Source organism: Monodon monoceros, unplaced genomic scaffold (assembly GCF_005190385.1).
Source record: "Monodon monoceros isolate NGI ecotype Baffin Bay Population unplaced genomic scaffold, NGI_Narwhal_1 Super_Scaffold_4, whole genome shotgun sequence".
Classification (NCBI taxonomy): Eukaryota; Metazoa; Chordata; class Mammalia; order Artiodactyla; family Monodontidae; genus Monodon; species Monodon monoceros.
The window spans coordinates 52,285,102-52,305,873 of record NW_021703781.1 but is presented as its reverse complement, the minus strand read 5'-3'; the positions used below and the strand labels follow the sequence as shown (position 1 = coordinate 52,305,873).

Genomic DNA, 20,772 nt, shown 5'->3' with positions numbered 1-20,772 from the left:
CAGAACAGAATGGCAACATGATCTCAGTGGGAAGAGTATCGAATGGAAGTCAAGAGATTAGACTATTATTTCTAGTTCTGAAGTTCCTTTGTCAGGATAATGTCAAATTAAGTTCTTAAGACTAGGAGGATGTAGAAAACAAACTGATGGCTACCGGGGTTAAGGGTGGGGGAGAGAGGGATAAATTAGAAGATTGGGATTGAGATATACACAGTACTATATCTAAAATAGATAACTAATAAGAACCTACTGTACAGCACAGGGAACTCTACTCAATACTCTCTAATGGCCTATATGGGAAAAGAATCTAAAAAAGAGTGGATATATGTATATGTATAACTGATTCACTTTGCTGTACACCTGAAACTAACACAACACTGTAAATCAATTATACTCTAATAAGAATTAAAAAAAAAAAAAGACTAGGAGGCATTTTCCCATCTGTAAAATGGGACACTGGTATGGGGGAGTCCACAGCAAAGAGAAATGCTATGAGCCCTGCCACCTGAAGGTCTTTCCATTGTTTGGGGTACGGAGAAACGAGAAACAAAGCACAGCTCTGAGAAGGACACTGTAAGGGTTCCTTATCTGGGCTAGTTACTAGTTTCAACAGGCAACTGGGGGAAAGGTGAACTTGGAAACTTAGGTGGGCTGAGGGGATGCCTGGCCCTGTGGCAACTCTCCTCCTCCAGTGGAAGGCAGATAGGTCGCCAAAGTTAGGAGATGGGCATGGGAGTCAGACCCACACGAGTTCTACTCTCATTCTGCCGCTTACTTGCAGGTAATGTCAGACAACTTACATAACCTCTGGAGCCTCAGTTTCCCTCAGCTGTGAGAGGATGACTATACAACTTATGTCTCTAGGTTATTATGAAGATTAAATGTAATAAGGCATGTAAAATATTTAGCACAGCATCTGGAAAATGATAAGTGAAAATGCAGAGTATAAGCATTAGCTTTATTATTTTTATTACAATTACTGTTTCCCAGTAGGATTGCAGGCAGCTGGAAGGGGAGCCCAGAGGCACGGGGCAACCCTCTCATTCTCATTTTCTATTTATTGTCATAAATGACATGACCTCTGTGGTCAAGGACAAGAACAGCTGGGTAGGCCAGCAAAATGCACAGCTGCTGCGATTTAGAAAAAGTAATACTCCAAGGGGCCCGAGTTTGGAAAGGAGCTGGCAGGAGAATACAAAGTCTCACTTGGGCTGGGAGGAGCAGAGGCTCTGTAGGAGCGAAACAGACAGAAACAGCCAAAGGGGCTGGAGGGGGAAAAAGAGAAATCACCAGGGAAAGACCCAAACCAAAGACAGGAGGGCACAGGAAGCCGGCCTTCCCAGAGACAGGAAGCTGCAGGTGAGCCAGGAGGAAGCCAGGAAGCACAGGACGTGGGCAGCAGGGGAAAGCCGGGCCACATCCTGGGGGAGGGGTGGCTGGGGAAAACGAAGCAGGCTATCAGGCTGCCGGATGCTACTAAATGGAGCAAGGTGGGGACAGAAGGGGAAGGAGGGCCACACGCTCTCCCCTCATTGACCTTGGGTCCCCTCCTCAAGCCTCTGTTGCCCCAACTCGGCAGGCCCCAGGATTTCACCAGTACTCCTGTCACTGCCACCATCTATTGTCCCCACCTGGGTCCTCCTCCCTAGGCTGGTGGCAAAACAGGATGCAGGTTTCATCATTTCCCCTTTTCCTGGGAACTTTGAAACAAGTGCTCCGTGGTTTTCTCTTTGGGGAACAGGCCAAGGAGGCCCACGTGGGGGAGAAATCACCTTCCAGCTCCACTCTGAAATGTACATGGTTCAGCCTGCCCACATCCCGCCCTTCCCCAACTGCCTCTTCTCCTTCTCCACTGGACTCCACACACACACAGCACCCATCAGGAGAATGCTTGAAGTTGGTGAGGGGTGACTAATCTTAGACCTAATCGGCCATCCAGGTACCCCCAGGCTCAAATTCCAGAAGGGTGCTGATCTCAACATGACCCCAGGTAACATGGAGTTGGCAGCGACATCATCCGGGAGTCGGGGGTGGCTATGGGAAGGAAGGCTCCCTGACCCTGCAGAGGGGGTCACCATGCAGGCCGGCACACCAACAGCCACAGTAACAAGGCTGCCCGCATCTGTACAAGCTTTTCCTGTGCACAAAGCATCGCCATGTGTGTGACCTCTGACCTTCCTCACATCGCTAGGAGGAAGACTGGGCAGATATTGTTCCCATTTTGAAGATGAGGAAGCTGAGCGCCTTGGGCAGGATCACAGTTCCTGAGAAGCAGAGCTGGTGGGCCCAGGACCCATTCTCCAGAAGTCTCCTTCCTTTAGCCTGGGACTTCCCTTTCCCTGTTAACTCTGCTCAGCTCTCCCAACATAAAACAACAAGCACTCCAGCAGCCCTGCTGCTCTGTAAGGCTAACGATCTGTCTCCTTAGAGGAGCCTCCCTTCCCCAAGTTCCCAGTGTCGCTAGGCCCTCCCCAATGTTCCCAGCCCTCCCCCCAGGCCTCTGGCCCTCCTGCTTCCGACAACCTGTCACCCAATCCTGTGGATTCTTTCTTCAAAGGGACTTCCACTCCCAACATGTCAGGGCAGAACTTTCCCCCGTCCCCCTAGTTGGCCTGGCTGTCTTCAGCCCTGCTCCATCCCTTCCCCAGCCATCCTTCTCAGCCTCGGAGTCCAGGGTACCCTTTCAAGTCCCCGGCAGCGTGCCCTGGCCACACGTTCCCAGTGGCTCCCCATCCCCTCCACACCCCTGGCCCACAGCTCAGCTCTCAAGGTGCCTTTCAGACCTTGCCTCTTACTGTCCCCTCCCCGAAGCACGCACTGGCCCCCCGGCCCCTCCCTGCACCCTTGCTTCAGTTCAGACTGGTCCCCCTTCCTGAGCCCCCTCCTCTCTTCCATCTTCCAGGCTCCCCTCTCCTCTGTCCGCAAGCATTCCCCCTGACTGCAGGAGGTATGAGGAGACCATTTCTTAACACCTGCCCTGCCCAGAGTCCTGAAAGGGGCAGCCCAGCATCCTGCAGGATCAGGCGCCCACCTGCTGCCTGTACCTGGGTGATCCCTGGCCACAGAGTAGCCAATCTACTCGCTGCCAGAACTTGGCACTGGCGTGCTCAGTCACGGAACAAGCCGATGAGTAAGAAGAGAAGGCTGGGTCTACGGAGGGGGAAGCCAGGAGCAGATGCTCAAACACAAGCGGAGAGGCCAACGGCCCCCAAAAGACAGAGCCGCCTCCATTCCTGACTGCTCTTCAGGCCCAGCTCCCATGAGGCCGGCTGCCTCGCTGTAATCCTGCCAACAAACCCTTTCCCCCTGAGCTAACGCGGAGGGGCCCCTGCTCTGTGGGGAACACTGCCAACACCAGCCCAGGGAGCCCTGTCGCCTCCATCTGACAGCCCCAACTGGAAGAGCCGTGTACTCGGCAACAAGCAGGCTCTGCCAAGGGTCACTTCTCTTCCTGTCTCCCTGTGAGCCTAGTAAGTGCTCCTCTTACACCTGCTCCTGCCCTGGGACTGGAGCTCCTCACTGAGGGCTGGAGGAGCACACAGCTTTGCAGTTGTCTGTGCGGCTCACAAGTGCCCCTCTTCTGGAGCTGCCCCGCATCCGCACGGGGTCAGAAGTGGCCCCCACGAGACAGGTTTTACTGCATGTGACCCCACCCCCTGGCTGGAGCTGAGTGGACCAAGCTGGGCCAATTGGACCCACTGCTCTGGTAATCTGGACTTTGGGCTGGGAGAGCTAAGCCCCCCTGAGTGTGGCTGGAGCTGCAGCAGGAACACTGGGGCCATGTGGCCTGAAGGAGGAGGAAGCCCGGCTGCAGAGACAGGAGGAAGCCCAAGGAGAAGCCGAGTTGAGGGGAAGAGGGAGAATCTGACAAGGTTTTTCCAATCCCTGCTTAAGGCCAGGCAGCAATCTTGCTGTGGGGTCCTGCGCACCCCCTGAAACCCTGTAATTAATCACCTTTTGTGCTTAAGCTAGATTCAGCTGGTTTCTGTTAACTCGAAATCACGGGGTCCTAACAAAGCTGGGATCTCCCTTATGCTTCTCCAGGAATACAAGCAGGTGCCTGACAAACAAACTTACTGAATGAAAAAAACTGGCCCCAGATCCTGGCTTTCTGATTCCTGCCAAAGGTACCACCATGCTCTACAAATACTCCACGTATCAAGTATGTAACTCAGCCCCAGGCAACTTAAGTTAAATGCACGTTCCTTGCCTGAAGTGCATTATATCCTCATTTTCATCTCATCTTTGGGACAAACCAGCACTCAAAGGAAAGGCAAGCGGGAGCAGGCTGGAGAAAATAGCCCATGGTGGTGCGGGCCAGCACGTCCAACTGGATCTGCAAACTGTGCTCCCCTGGGCTGCCCCCACTACAGAAACCTCTGCCCCGAGATTTCTGTCCCTGTACCATTCTCCCCTCCCCCAAGATGACCATCAAAGTCTCCAAGAGGTCACAAAGTTTCCACCCCTATTGATGGGTCATTTATGCCAGAGGCCATTGCAAGGCCAGACCATGAATCCTAAGTCTAGAAGAAGAAACCTCAGAGGGTTGTCTCACCTAGTGGTTTTCAAATTGTGCGCTCTGCGGGACCCTGAGACTTCAGTGGAACCTCTCGGGGCTCCAGTGTCCCCAGTCTCAACCAGGGGCACGCCCATTTGGTTGTATATATCAGGCTACCTTGTAAGCTTGCATCTGAAAGGGTTCCAGTGGCTTAAACCAATAGTACAAAACTCCTGGGCTTCCCTGGTGGCGCAGTGGTTGACAGTCCGCCTGCCGATGCAGGGGACACGGGATCCTGCCCCGGTCCGGGAAGATCCCACATGCCGCGAAGCGGCTGGTCCCGTGAGCCATGGCCGCTGAGCCTGCGCGTCCGGAGCCTGTGCTCCGCAACGGGAGAGGCCACAACAGTGAGAGGCCCGCGTACCGCAAAAAAACAAACAAACGAACAAAAATACCTGTTCCAGACCAATTCCTTTATCATTCAGATGAGGAGCCAGAGATTCATAGGCATAAGGCCACACAGGTGCCAAGTGGCTGAGCTGGAAGAGAACTCTGGGCTCTGAACTCTCCCTACTGCCCCTTTCCCTAGGCAGCTCCTTTAAAGGCTCTCTTGGAACTGGGAGGGGTCAGAACCCCGGTCCTGTGTGGGTGAGCACTGGCTGGGGGACACAGAGAGAGCGCTGAAGGTACAAAGCAGAGCCCATCTGACGGGCGCTGAGTCCCAGGTGACCCTGTCTGCATCAGCTGAAGGGCAATGCTAAACGGTCAGAACAATATGGAGATGTCCTGATGCTAGTCCTCCGCTATATATAGTTTCTCCCCTGAAATGACCTCAGGTAGCAGCACAGCTTTGTGGTGTGGCAAAATCAGCTGTGTGGCCCCAACTCCAGGGGAGGAGAACTCTGCTCGAGAAACTGGATGGTAAGTAAGAAAGAGAGGAGTCTGTGGGATGGGGGTGTGTCGGGGGAAGCGAGCTTTTGAGACGACTCAGGACAAATTCTTTCCCTTGACCCCCTGGGAAGCAGCAGTGAGGAGTAAACCTGAGACTCTTCTGCAGTGGGCGATGAAATCTGAGTCCCAGCTCTGGGTGGAGGAGCCCCTGCTTCCTCACAGGGTCCGATCCCATCTGCTCACGGATGTTGGGTGCCTCTTCCTGAAGCACTTCATTCATTGCACTCCATGTGTAAGGAACCAGCAGAGGCTTGCTCTGACCTACGCTCCCCATTTGCTATTCGAGACCTTCCCTTAACCTTGGTGTACACCGCCAATTTGATTCTACTGCCTAAAAAATAAAAAAGAAAGAAAGGCTAGAAGAACAAACACCAAACGGTAATGGAGACTCTCTCTGGGTGGTGGGAATATGAAGGAGATTTTCTTCTTTGGGCTTGCTGGTATTGCTCACATTTTTTACATAAACACAGACTGCTTTTACAATAAAGAAAATTGTATTACTTGCTTCTCTCCAACCTGCACCCCTTACTGAAATCACTAACCCTTCTGTAAACTCTCCTCACTTACCCTTAATATCTGCCCTATCCAACCTCGACTCTTTCTCAAGTGTCTACACGTTGCCTTTGTCTCTACCTGTCTACACCGCATGATTCAGCACTTGTCTGCACATTATCTTGCTTGAAATTGTATCACACCTCTATTTGTCTTTGCTCCTTCCCCCAGATAGACTGTAAGCCATCATGGATGATGAGACATACATGTATAATATGCATACACGGGAATGAGGCAGGATGTACAGAAAAGACACAGGAAATGGAGTCAGATTCCCTGGGTCAGGTACCAGCTCCACTTCTGACTGCACAGGACAGACCACAGACCAGGGGCTTGACATTTCTGAACCAGTTCCTCCAGCCGAATTCCTTATTAATGCCAATTCTCTTCTAAAAGGTAAGGGTAGATTCTGAGCAGCCCCACAGCTTTTGGATCATTTCACCTCTAAAAACTGAGGCCCCAGGCCCAGCCTACAAAAGGGGTCCCCATCAATCCATATCCAAACCAGCATCGGGTGGTGAGCCAGACACATGCAGAACAGGGCCCACAGGCTGAAGTCTCTCCTTGGATATTTCCCCTGGGCCTAGGCCCCTGGCATAGATGAATGCCCAAGGAGTGGTGCTGTCAACAGTAGCAGACTGAGAATCTCTGTCCGGGGCTGCGGGAAAACGTGCTTAATGGCCAAAAATGGACCAGACATCCAGGCCCTGGATCTTCCATGGGACATACGTCAAAGCAGGGCAACGCTAAGCTCAGCTTCAGATAGGCGAGGTCAGCTACAGATTAAAGGGTCCAATGTAGCTCTCCTTCTGCCTATGGACTCCAAAGACTAGCCCACTCTGCTCCTCAGGGAGCGGGACCAAATAACAGCGCATACAGCATGTTTCAAAAAATAATTTGGGGCCTTATAAAAAGCCATAATAGCAGCAAGTTTCCAGTCAAATAAGGCTTCCCTTGTCCTCGCCAGCCAGCCCTGCACTGGGCCACAAACAGGAATATCACACTGGGCCAGACCCGGATGAGCTCTGGGTTCTATGAACCTGATGTGAGAGCCCAGAGGGAAGAAGGGCAAATAGCAAACGGAGAAGTAAACCTGGGGCATAAACACAGCCATACAGAGCACTGCCAGCTCGCCGGGGACTGTCCCCTCAGCTCACCCTGCAACCTTGGAGCTGTGTGTCATGAATCTGCACACTTGGGTGTGCCCACATGGAAATGGAATAAATAAAAACAGATCACAGAAGCTCAGTATTATTCAGCCCACCACACCGTGAGCTCCTTGAGGAAAGGAACTGACTCTTCACGCTGCGCCCTGTGCTAACACCATGGCCGGGACAAGGCAGTTACGGTGAATATTTAGGGGCAGTTTCCCATAGCGGTTAAGATACAGGCCCCTGGGGTACAACTACTAGGATTCAAACAGCAGTTCCCCCACTTTCGTGGACTAGGGTCTTAACCTCCCTGAGCCTCAGCTTCCTCATCTGTAAAGTGGAGGTAATTATGCCTACCTCCTGGGGCTGACGTGAACAATGAAGGCAGTGATGTCAAACATGTAGTAGGGTGCCTAATGCACGTGGTAATCACCACGTAAACGGGACTGCTTCAGGGGTGATGATTCCTGGAGCTGCTGTGAGGGTTCGTGAAAGGAAATGCTCCGGCCACGTGACAGTCTATTTTGGGGGAACAGAGCGCATTGCATAAGTGAAAAAAATCAATGCCATGTGTGATATCCCATGTTACAGAGGACAGTGTGGTCTGTTTAGCAGACACTGCAGTAGGGGTAGGTGGGGAGAGGTGGAAGGGGGGACAAACCCATGAAGGCTGTCGCAAAGTGCACTTCCTAACATACTCGGGATACATAGTGCAAGAACTGGCAGAAGCAGACTATTCGATAGTCATGGGTGGCAATGACGTTAGTAAACCAGCTATACCTGTTTAGGGCCCGGTGAGCCCTCAGTTGAAACTGACAGTGAGGCAGGTGTTTCATGGAAGGAATGCAGGGCTGAAAATGGAAAACAGTAATCTGGGATCCGAAATCTTCCATTTCTCACCATGTGACCCTGGGCGCAATAGTATCACGGAGCCTCTCCCCTAATATGAGGACAACATCACTTGCAGTGAATTAACGGGAGGATTAGAGGAGATGTGTATGAAGTACCTACTGCAGGGCCTGCCACACAGTTAGTACTCAATAAACAGCAGTATATAATAACTATAAGACAACTGTTTTTGAATCCAGTTGCAGGAAGTTGTGTATCAAGTGTGGACAAGTGGCCCTGCTGTGATGTTTGTCACTGCTTTCTTGGAAGTTCATGGAGGAGGTGCCAGGCTCCAGGAAGGAAGCCCCAGCAGACCCAGACATGTTCTGCCAACCTGAGGGTGAGCGCACTGAGGGCACTCCCGAGCCCTGAACCTACCAGGCAAGAAGTGTTTGCATCTGTTCCAAGAGAGCCCAGAAAAGTAGCTACTAGTTGTTGCTGGAATCGGCAAGAATATGCGGGACATTGCAAGAGATCTGTAACTAACAAGAGTTGAAGTTCTCAAGCTTTTGTGAATGATTCACATTTTTTAAAAAATGAAGCTAGGGGCTTCCCTGGTGGCGCAGTGGTTGAGAGTCCGCCTGCCGATGCAGGGGATATGGGCTTGTGCCCCGGTCCGGGAGGATCCCACATGCCGCGGAGCGGCTGGGCCCGTGAGCCATGGCCACTGAGCCTGCGCGTCCGGAGCCTGTGCTCCGCAACGGGAGAGGCCACAACAGTGAGAGCCCGGGTACCGCAAAAAAAAAAAAAAAATGAAGCTAGATTCAAGGCTATCTCTGCAATAATATCACTCTTGTGCAACTTGCCTCCCATTTGTTTTCCTGAATGAGTGGAGTTGCAAGAATGGTAAATAGCCAGGGTACAGAGCAGAAGCTAGGTCTTGTATATGAACTTCACTGGCCATATATCTCAACTTGGGGGGAAGAAGAAGGCTGGGGACAGCTGGCTTAAATACAGTGCCAAGCATGCTGATAATAATGAAAAAAAATAACTACTATTTACTGAATATTTTAATATGCCCCAGGCGCCAGTCTAAGCATTTATGTGCTTTAACTCATTTCATCCTCAAGACAACCCTATGAGTAGATACTGTTATCTCCATTTTACAGGTGAGGAAGGTGAGGCCCCCAAATCCAAAACAACTTGCCCAGATTACACAGCTAATGAGCTGGAGGAGCTAGGATAAAAAAATGCAAATGGATACTAAGTGAATAAAATATTTGTCATAATTGTCATAATTACCTGTTACCAAACGAAAAACTCTACCTTATAAACGTCCTCTTTGAAAGACCTCAGATTTTGCAAATCAAAAGAAATTCAGGGTCAGCCCTTGCTATACACTCTGAGTGCAGGGGAAGGGCCAGAGGGTGGCCAGAGTCGGACTTCCCAGGTCAAGGTAAGGGAGGCTACACTCTGCTCTTCCCAATACTCTGAGCTGAACAAGAGTCAGTAGAATACAAGTCCCCAAAGAAACAATGAACTTAGCCTAGGTTATTGTCATTAATGGCCTACTGCCATCATTTGCTAAGCATCTCCCTGTGTGAGCATTGCACTGATCACTTCACACAAATCATCACATTTAATCCCTGAATACCTGAAGTGGTCTACTCTTGTCCCTATTTCACAGATGCAGAAACTGAGGCTCTGACCTGAGACTTTCTCACCACAATGAGAAAGCAGAGGGGCCATTGCCTCCCATGGCTTCTGCCTAACTTACTTGTCAACAACCTTGGGCAGCTCTTAACATCCTAAGTCTCAGTATCCTCATCGGTAAAACAGGAAAAATGATTCCTGCCCTGATCACCTAACAGGATGGTTGTGGGGATCAAATGACACATAATATTTGAGAAAGCACTTTGAAAATGGCAAAATGAACATAGCAAGGGATCATTAGTCTTATTAATTACAAAGAATGACACCTGATCCTGCAAGCACTTTGCTAATGTAACTCTGTTGCCTCTTTTCCCTTGGGAATTTGGGGGTAATTCAAAGTCTGCAGAGCCAAGGCACTCTTTTCTTCAAGTCCCTGGCATCTGGGCATTGGGAAGTGGAGGTTCCTTCTGGGAGAAGAGGGAGAAAACAATGCTGTTTGCATTCTGCTGGTGTTCCTCTTCAGGAACAATCTGGCTGAGATTCTACTGCTTCCACCACACTCAGCCCTCAAACATGCAATGCACATTTACTGAGCACCTACTATGTGCCAAAGTGCCAAGTACTAGATGCATAATGATGGACTCATGGGACCCTGAGATATAGTCTGGGGGTGAGGAAATGAGAGAAGGAGGAGACAGCAATGGGAAGGGAGTGGAGTGACTCCAGTCCTTGCAGCTTTGCAGACTTCACAGCCACCTCCCGATTCTTCTCATGGGGATGGGAGGAGGCAGCACAATGGAATGAGCTCAGAGCACTGAAATTTGAGTCAAAGTATTAAAGTGAGTCCCAGCTCTGCCTCTGCTCAGCCTGTGACCACCAGAAATCAGTTTACTTTCCCCTATGTAAATTGGGTAGGAATGTTCTCATAAGGCAAAATGAGGAGAATCAAAAGAGATGATTGAACAAGGTGAGCAGGGTGCCTGAAGGTACTCAATAACAAACTCTTGTTTCAAAACAAAAAAACCCTGTGCTCTCTTCCTCCCATTCCTGGGAAGGTAAACTATACAGGGGCCAAAAGCTCAGGCTCTGAGATCAGGCCCTGCTGTTTACAAGCTGCATGGTCTTAGAGAGGAGACATTACCTTTCTAAGGCTCAATTTCTTCCTCTGTGAAAAGGTGATAATAGTATCCACCCATAGGATGGATGTGAAGATTAATCAAGATACTGCACAGGAGGCTCCTGGCACATGGTACATACCCAGCAAAGGTGAGCTGTTGCTAATTTCATCTCTACAAGCCCTTAAAAAGAACAAAATTCCAAGTCCACAGGCTCGCCTCTAAGATCCAGGCTGCCTGGTAACTGGCTGGCTGCCTAGGTTTGGGCTCTGGTGGCAGCCTCCCAGAGGAGACAGGTACAAATGAGGAGCCATTCCCATCCCCCTACTCCCCCCACCCCATACCCTGCGCCAGCCCTTTTCCTGACAGGTTCCCCTTTCCGAGGGCAATAAGGGACACAAGTTGAGGGCCTGGGGCTGGTCAGAGGTGTGAGGGCACACTAAGCTTGGTCCCCCTTCCCTGTGGGCTCAGAAAGCAGGGAGATCTTGTCCCCAACAGCTTAGAGAGAAGCACATGGCCTGGAGCAGCGGACAAGCTCACCAGGAGGCCATGTCATTATAATACTCCCTGCCTTTTACCCATCCCAAGTGCTCCCACCTGAACCATAGTCCTGCATCTCTTGTGCAAAAGGGAGCACTCAATATGAGTAAGACAGCATTAACGTTCTTTGGGAGCCACATGAATTGTAACAACAAAGAACTGCTTTGCTTAACTGGAAGCCACTGTCCATCCATCCCAGCCATCGACCACATTATTAGAAACCCAGAAGCAAGCCAGATTCTGACTGACCAGAAAAGATGTCACAGAATCTACCTGCCCAAACTCCTGTACTTCCCTCTCTGGAGGGCCCCTCGGGCTTCACTTTGAGCCCATCTACTCTCTCTCTAGGTACAAGTCTAACAATCTCAGCCATATGTTCCCCCAGGAAACTGGAGGGGCTGCTATTTAAGCCTGGTAGTCAGGATCTCAAGAAGTGACCACTACGATGAGATGCCTCTACACACCCATTGGGATGGCTATTATCAAAAAGGCAGAAAATAACAAGCATTGGTTAGGATGTGGAGAAATCGGAACCCTTGTGCATTGCTGGCGGGAATGTAAAATGGTGCAGCCGCTGAGGAAAACAGTATGGCAGCTCCTCAAAAAATTAAACACAGAATTAACATATCATCCAGCAATCCCACTTCTAGACATATACATAAAAGAACTGAAAGCAGGGACTCGAACAGATATTTGTACACCCATGTTCATAGGAGCATTATTCACAATAACCAAAAGGTGGAAGCAACCCAAGTGTCCATCAACAGACGAATGGATAAGCAAAATGTGGTATAGACATACAATAGAATTCACCCCTAAAAAGCAAGGCAAGTGACACATGTACAACGTGGATGAACCTTGAAGATATTATGCTAAGTGAAATAAACCTGACACAAAAGGACTAATATTGCCTGATTCCACTTCTATGTGGTACCCAGAGTAGTCAAATTCATAGAGACAGAAAGTAGAACGGTGGTTGCCAGGGGCTGGGGAAGGGGAGAATGGGGAGTCTGTGTCTAATAGGTACAGATTTTTAGCTGGGAAGATGAAAAAGTTGTGAAGATGGATGGTGGTGATGGCTGCACAGCAATGTGAATATACTTAATGCTACAGAACTGTACACTTAGAAGTTGTTAAGGGGCTTCCCTGGTGGCACAGTGGTTGAGAGTCCGCCTGCCGATGCAGGGGACACGGGTTCGTGCCCCGGTCCGGGAGAATCCCACATGCCGCGGAGCAGCTAGGCCTGTGAGCCATGGCCGCTGAGCCTGCGCGTCCGGAGCCTGTGCTCCGCAACTGGAGAGGCCACAACAGTGACAGGCCCACGTGCAGCAAAAAAAAAAAAAAAAAGAAAGAAAAAAGTTGTTAAGGTGGTATATTTTATCTTGTGTATATTTAACCACAAGTTTTTTAATGAGAAAAAAAAAAGTGACACTGACTACCAGGGAGAAGACAGAGCAACAATTATAGGTGGAAACGTGAACCCCAAAAGCACAGCAGCTGGGAACCATTTAGTTTGGGACCCAATGCCCTACATTCTGAAAAGCCTGGGGGTCTCACACTGTCGTGAGTACAGTAACTGATCAGGCAGGACTGCTATTTTCATTCAGAGCCCAGAACAGGGTTCAAGAGCCTACCCACACCAATACTGCTTGGGACCTCGAGGCAGGCCACTGTGTAATGGGCTCTTCCTCAGCAATTTACCTTCCACCTGCCACAAGTTCACCCTCACCTTCTTTCAGAGATAAAGGCTTTTGAGAGAAAGAGGCTTTTGTGGTCCCCATCTCCACCAAGCAGGGCTTTGTACATACAGGTCCAAACTCAACACCCCCAAGTTGCAAAGAGGAGGTTATTCATGCTCAGTATACTTTGCTGGGAAGCATATCATCCGTTTCAGAAAGATTCCCATCCAAAAATAGTTTTTAAACATTTCTTTTATAGTTTTGCTCTTTAAAAAAGAGTAAGCTTCAATGATCTGGGGAAAATCACTGGCTATGGTTTTTGTGTGTAAAAATCCTCTACCTTTGAATAATGGGAACTTCATAAGTTCACAAAGTCTCCTTTCATCCAGGATTGCACTTGATTCTTACAATCTCTCTGGGCAGCAGTCATCCCATTGTACAAATGGGGAAACTGAGGCTCAAAGAGATCAAGAGGCCTGTCCAAAGTTGCACACACAACTAGGAAGGAGCAGAGAACCAAGGCCTTATTTCCCATCAATAGCAGATCACACTCTGGATTGGGACCTCATATCTGAGCAGATCATTAAGCCATGAAAGTGATTTTAAAAACAATGTTAGTTTATTTTATCCCCACAACATCTCTCTGAAGTAAACTGGAAATATCATCTTTTTTTTTTTTAAGAGATGATTAACTGAGCAAACAAATGACTTGCCCAAGATCACCATTCAAGAAAGTGGCAAAGAGACCACACCCCCTCCCTTTTGAATACGCTCAACTTTGACCACAATTTCTTGACCTTAGCATACTCAAAACTTAAAGGAGCTTATGCAGTTTTTATATAGTTTGCACCATATTTCTGTGAACTTGGCAGGGAGTAGACATACCTTTATTCTCTTTTTAATAGCTGGAAAAGAAAAAGAGGTTAAAGAAATCTTTAAGTTCCTTTTCAGCTCTAAAATTCTATGATTCTAAAAATTCCCCAGCAAGTCAATTCAATGGGTAGAGAGGCCTGGAGTCCACGTCACCCACCTTCCTGCCTCACACTCTATCAGACCACCCCACACCCACCTCTTGAGTTAATGACCACAAATACCATGTGTGCCTGGGAGAAGGGTCCACTCTTACATAGTTGCACACGTAAAATAACAAGAAAGTGCTAACTGCTTGGTTGGGACCCTAGTAAGGGGCTTCACTCTGTCCTCCTGCTTCAGCCCCAGCAACTCCTAGCAAGAGGCTCCCAAACCACGGGAAATTACATCCCAGGTATTTGAGACCTTACCCAGGCCTGGGGTGAGAGAGAAGCCAGTCCTAGGAACAGAACACCACTTTGAGGTTGCAGTTAAATCCGTCCATTAGGATACATCCACCCACCTAAGATGAGACAGCAATCAGGGCTGCTCATTCCTGCTCTTCTACAGACTGTACCCACTCTGTTCTACACACTAGCTTCATCCACAAATATTTATTATGCACCTACTACATGCCAGGTGCTGCTCTAGTTGCCATGGAACGAACAAATAAAAATCTCAGGTCACACGTAGTAGGGGAGATAGCCAATGTCAGGTGATGGTGAGTGCCAGGGAGAAAAATAAAATAGGGAAAAGGTGGTAGATAATGCTGAGAGCAGGTAATGGAAGAAAGGGGATCAGTTTTAAAAAGGATGGCCTGGTGGCGCAGTGGTTGAGAGTCCCCCTGCCGATGCAAGGGACACGGGTTCGTGCCCCGGTCCGGGAAGATCCCACGTGCCGCAGAGCGGCTGGGCCCGTGAGCCATGGCCGCTGAGCCTGCGCGTCCGGAGCCTGTGCTCCACAACGGGAGAGGCCACAACAGTGAGAGGCCCGCGTACCGCAAAAAAAAAAAAAAAAAAGGATGGCCTGGGAGGCCTTGACTGACAAGAAGGGAGGAGCCTTGGAGGAGGAGAGAGAGGGACCCATTCAGATTTTAGGGGGTGGAACAGGGGATGAAGAACAAGAGATGGCTGAGGAAAGGCAAGGTGTTGAAAATCCTATCGTGTCTTGTAGGCCAACACAAGGACTCTGAATGAGACGGGGAGCAAAGGAGTAACAAAGTCTGACTTACAGTTTACAGCATCTCTCTGGCTGCTGTGATGAAAATAGTCTGTCGGGAGACAAGGGAGGAAGCAGGAAGGTCAGTTAAAAGGCCAGTGGTAGCTTAAACCAGGGTGAAAGTGGTGAAGATGGTGAGAGTCAGGTTCTGGATACATTTAAGGCAAAGACAACAGGATCTATTGATTAAGTGGAGGTGGGATTAAAAGGGAGGAGTCAGGGATGATATTAGAGTTTTGGGGGCCTGAGCAACTGGAAGGATGAAATCACCATTGGCTGACTTTGGGAGGACAGGGGGTGGGGTGGGCCTTCCTTCTGTTTTGGAAATGTTAAACTGAGAAGCCTTTTAGACATTAGGTGTGTTGAGCAGGCAGCAAAATATACAAGGCTGGAGTTGGAGAAACTGAGCTGAAATTATACATGTGGGAGTCACCAGCATATATAATAATACAAAATTGTATGTATTATCATACAGAATTTCTATGTATGATCACACACACTTTGTATGTTTACTGTCTGCGCCCCCCAAAACTATAAGCTCCATGTGGCTAAGGACCCTCTGTCTGTTCACAGCCAGCAACGTGCCTGGCACTCAGTAAATATTTACTGAGCAAATGGAGAAGTTGCCCAATTACTCCCTCAAGAATAGCCACAGCAGCCCACACAATGAGAAGTAGGCTCTCTTGCAACCACAGAGCCAAGCCCAGCCAGCCCAAAACAGGGCCCTGGGTCTGTCCACCCCGAGCTTGAGATTCCAGAACGTAAGTGGATATGCTTGGCACATCACAGATAGCTGGGTTTCAGCCCTGCCACATTCTCAAAGGGTGGAACTGGGCAAGACACCTGCCTGTTCTACCACCTCTATTTCTCCCCGGGATGGGCCTGGGAGGGGCTGCCTCACCCACTTCATGGGCAGAGATATCAGATCTATCCAGGGTATATGCATGGGTTGGTGGGAGCCCCCCAAAGGAGTAATTCCCCACGTATTCTCTGGAGCATGCAAAGACCACCCAGCACCTGAAGGGGAGAACTCAGACCTACTGAGAATGTATTAAGAGTAATAGGTTAAAAAAAAAAGAGTGACAACCACAAATCTTGATGAGATGAGAGTACCGCCTAATCCTTCCAGCTCTTGGAAGACTCCCTGACCGGTAGGCCTTGTGTCTCTGCTTCACCCATCAAGTGACTAGGAAGACAGAACAAAGGCCAAAGAGTGACATAAGAATGCATAAGATTTCAGCTCATTAACTTTCCAGTGTAGAACAGCTGCCTTTGTGAAGATGGTAAAAACAGCTCTAATGATCTGGTATAGCCCCCTCCCTTTCTGAGATATTGCAAGTGTGACCCAGAGAGGGTTAATGACTTGCCCAGGGTTACCCAGCTGCAGGCCTAGACCTAGAAGTCAGGTTTTAGCTGTCTGTTGAGGGTTTCTTCCCACTACGGCAGTGGCGAAGGAAAGATAAGAGTTATGGTGGGAGGCAGGGGGAGTTTTAGGCATTAGTCTTACAACATGAAAGTATGTCCTTGTCAAAGGGTAAACTGCAGATGTCACAGGAATGCCAGGTGCACGCTGTGAAGTTAAGAAAGAGTCCGTCCCGGGCTTCCCTGGTGGCGCAGTGGTTAAGAATCCGTCTGCCAATGCAGGGGACATGGGTTCGAGCCCTGGTCCAGGAAGATCCCACATGTCGTGGAGCAACTAAGCCCGAGTGCCACAAATACTAAGCCTGTGCTCTAGAGCCCGTGAGACACAACTACTGAGCCTGCGTGCTGCAACTACTGAAGCCCGTGTGCCTAGAGCCTGTGCTCCGCAACAAGAGAAGCCACCGCAATGAGAAGCCTGTGCACTGCAACGAAGAGCAGCCCCCACTCACTGCAACCAGAGAAAGCCCGCGTGCAGCCACGAAGACCCAACACAGCCAAAAATAAATAAATAAATAAATTACTTAAAAGGAAAAAAAAGAGAGTCCGTCCCTTATACCAAACTTGTCATCCTCCAGAGTTCCCCTTGGCTTTGGACTGTATGAATAAAGCTATTCATAGTAGGACCCACAGAAGTGAAATAAAGATACACTAACAGATTTTTTTTTAAATGCAGATATATACCTCAGTAAAACATTTAGGTGAAAATTTTATTTATTTATTTAATTTATTTTTAATTTTTTTTTTTTTTTTGGCTGCGCCACATGGCTTGTGGAATCTTAGTTCCCCAACAGGGACTGAACCCAGGCCACGGCAGGGAAAGAGCCAAGTCCTAATCACTGGACTGCCAGGGAATTCCCGTGTAAGCCTTCTAAAATCAACAAATATTGAGTCCTTCCTCTGTACAAATCATTGTGATAAGCGCCTAGTGTGTGTGTGTGTATGACTATATGAATGAGACAGAGAGACAGACACACACACACAGACACACACATACACACACACACACACACAAGGTCTTCAAGGCTTGCAGTGCAGTTGCTGATATGACTGTAACATCAAAGAAATGACTAATAATATGGAGTAGATAATTAATTGTTAAGTAAGTGGTATAATGGGACTGCAGGAGTTCTCACAAAGAGCAATCATGTTTGCTGGGGGGTGGGGGGGACTTGTCAGGCAAGGTGCTTCCAGAAAGATAAGGGATTTGAGGTGGACCTTGAAGAGAAGAAAGGCTCTTGATAAGAAGGGGGAAAGGGCATGAGCAAACACAGGTGACATTAATGTCAAAGAAGAGAAAGAAATCACGCCTTAAAAGGTAGGACTGGACCAGACTTGAACAGCCTTGAAAGTTAAAGTTCTTGTAGGAGTGGGAGGGGCAGAAAGATTTCTGAACCTAGAACTTACAGGGTTCAGAACAGGTTAATTTAACAAATGCCTTCTGGGACACTACCATGTGCAGGCACTGGATGAATAACTGAAGATGTATTTGCCTTTGGTGGGGAACTAACTTCAGTCTGGGAGATGAGGTGGCCTTGAGGTGACAAGGGGCAGGTTTGTAAGACCTGCTGAAGGAAGAACCAGCACGGCCCAGAGAATGACTCCTCCAGGACATGGAGACAAAGACAGCAGAGAGAATTCTTCAAAGTATAAATTTAGGCAGCTGGAAGAACGGAAGAGTAAAGGGAAGCTAGTTGAGGAGGAGAGATGCAGAGCTGGTTTTAGAACTGTTGAACCTAAGGTTAACTACATCTGTGTCTAGTGGGCATTTAGATATATGAGTCTGGGGTTGGAGAGACAATAGTTGAAGATACAGCATAGGGGCCTTCCCAACGGACGAGTTGGGGGGCTGAGTAAGATTCCTCTGGGAGGGAGCATGATGAGAGAAACAAACGGAATGTCAGACTGAACCATGGGCGTCCCACACTAGGAGGTAATGGCGGGCGGGAGTGATCAGAGAAAAAAACAATGCCAAGGAGGGAAAAGTTGGCGGAGGTGTTGGAGTTTCAAATGGGAGAGGGTTGTCAACAATAAAAAATGCTACAAATCAACTATGTGGGCTGAGCACATAAATAATAAGTATTTGTTGAATAAGTGAATGAATGAAAGGAAGAAAGCCTTTGGATTTGAGAATCAACTTTCCTCACTCAGAAGAATGGCCAGGGTTGCCCTCAGACAAGAGGACTTCAACGCTAAATTTTACATCGTCCTCCCTATAAACACGTGTTGCTTCTTGCACAAGTCATCCTGTCCACCACACAGACATCCTTCCCTGCTTCCCCCATGTTTCCCCTCATCTTCCGTCCCAGTTTCCGGAACTCAAGCAACACAAACCTTCGGTGTCAAAGGAGACAGGAAACTCCAACTAGAGTTTCTACTTCATTAACAACTCTGACTGTGGCTCCTCTTACATAAAGGGATATGTGGCAATTGAGTGGAACAGCAGACTGCATTCTAGCCCCAGCTGTACTACTGACTAGCTGTGTGGCTGGGGACAAGCTGCTCAACCTCTCTGGAGCTGGGCTTTTCATAGACAAGAGGAGGTAGGTCTATCTGGACTCTAGACAAGTTTCGAAGGTCTCTTTCAGCTCTAAAGTCTGCGATTTTATCATTCTCAGAAGGCCCTCGCAACACCCTCAGAGAAGGAAGTGAAGTGAGTACAAGACCCGGGGAAACGACCGCCAGACCTCTTACCCAGGCGAAGCGCCAGGATAGGAGGAGTGTACCCAGAAAGTGAGAAGGAGCTGCCGGCCCTCGCGGATCACCAGGGAGCAGATCCCATTCCCAAGGCTGGGAAGGATCCCAACAACCCGAGTGCGATTCCCACCCCGCACCCCACCTTTCCTAGACTCTCAGACGACCGGGAGGCTCTAAAAAGCCCTGCGGGAAAAATAAAGATTTCTTTCCCAGAGTCCTGCGCTGCTTTTGCAAGTCGGATTCCGGCAGACACGATCTGCAGCCCGATAATGACACAGTCTTTGGAAGGAGCGACTGTTCTCGTTTCGCTCGCTCCGAGTTCTGGGGACGCCTGGCCGCCCGCGCCGTGCCCCGACGGGCGGGCGTCCGACCCCGGCACCGCCGACGGGCCAGCGGCGCCCCCGCCCGGGGCTCTCCTCCCCGCCGCCGGCCCAGCTGCGGTCTGCAAACATTTCCTGCCCCCGCCCCCACCCCCACCCGGAGCTTCCCAGTTGGAGCGAGTTGGGCTCGCAGCCGGGTCAGCGCTCGCGGTTGCCCCAACTCGGCTCCCCCGGCCCGCGGGGCTGGGCAGGGGGACCCCGTCTGGCTCCGGAGCAGCCATCGGGGAAACCCAGGCGCCAGGAGCCGTGGGAGGTCGCTCGGGAAGCCCAAGTCTCGGGCAAGAAGGAGGACAACTGGCGGGGCGCCGACGACCCTGCTCCCTTCCCTGTCGTTACCTGCTCGCTTGCGGGGGTGTCCTGGGGCGGTCGGCCTCTCCCGGCGCTGTCTCCCCACGCAGTTGCCCATGCTGGCTCCTCAGCCGGGCCCCATGCACCGGAGGCGGCAGGGTGGTCGGCTGCTCCGCGCTCCTGCCCCGGAACGGCGGCGTCCCGGGTCAACGGCTCCTGCCGCCCGGCATCCGGCGCTCCCCAATCTCCCCCGGGGGCGTGCTCTACCCCTGCACCGGCTTCGCCACAAACTTTGCGGGCGAGGGGAGAGAGGGAAGTGGCCGACTACCCAGCACAGTCCCAGGTGGCCGGGCCAGGGGGGCCCGCGACGGTGCCCGGCCGGAGACCAGCTCCGCTGGAGGGGCGGAGAGAGGGGGCGGGCACCGCCGCAGCTACTCCCGGTTCGCTCGGGGCTCCCAGCTGGGGCCGGCCCCCCGGGGCCTGTCACTCACCTGCCTAACCCCGCCCCAGCCCGGCCCCGCTCCCTGCCATCCGCTCTCGGTGCCCGCACCGGCGGCACCGCCCCCCCAGGTGCGCATGTGACCAACGACACCGCCCCCTTGGGCTGGCCTTGTTTTCTCATTGGCTTCCCCCAGGGTGCGTACCGCCCCTCGACCCCACCCAGCCAGGTGCCCGCCCCACCGCCCGTCTCCCAGGGAGCTGGGCTGGGAATTATTCGCCCTCAAAGGCCCCCGGCTGCGTGCCCATCAGCCGCCCTCCCTCCCTGAGCCACCGCCCCGACTCCAGGCCCCGCCCCTTGGGGAGGGACCGTCCCATCCCTCCCTGGAACTGCCGGGCCTGGAGCCGGCAGGCACGTAATCCAGAGAGCGCCCCGCCCCCTCATCTTTCGCCACGCAATTGGCTCAGGAGGCGCGTGCGCGGAGAGGCCCGTCCCGTGCCACCTCCCACTTCCCC

The 20,772-nt window shown here is 50.6% G+C and overlaps 1 protein-coding gene across 1 annotated transcript in view; it reads right to left on the bottom strand.

Annotated features, from left to right (window-relative positions):
• Window positions 1–20,181, bottom strand: part of UBTD1 (ubiquitin domain containing 1) — a 52,159-nt gene extending 31,978 nt beyond the window's left edge. The window contains exon 1 of the mRNA XM_029244561.1: window positions 19,867–20,181. Within this exon, the coding sequence (XP_029100394.1) occupies window positions 19,867–19,936 (70 nt within the window). The 5' untranslated portion in view covers window positions 19,937–20,181. The remainder of the gene's footprint in view (window positions 1–19,866) is intronic.
• Between the last annotated feature and the right edge of the window lie 591 nt (window positions 20,182–20,772).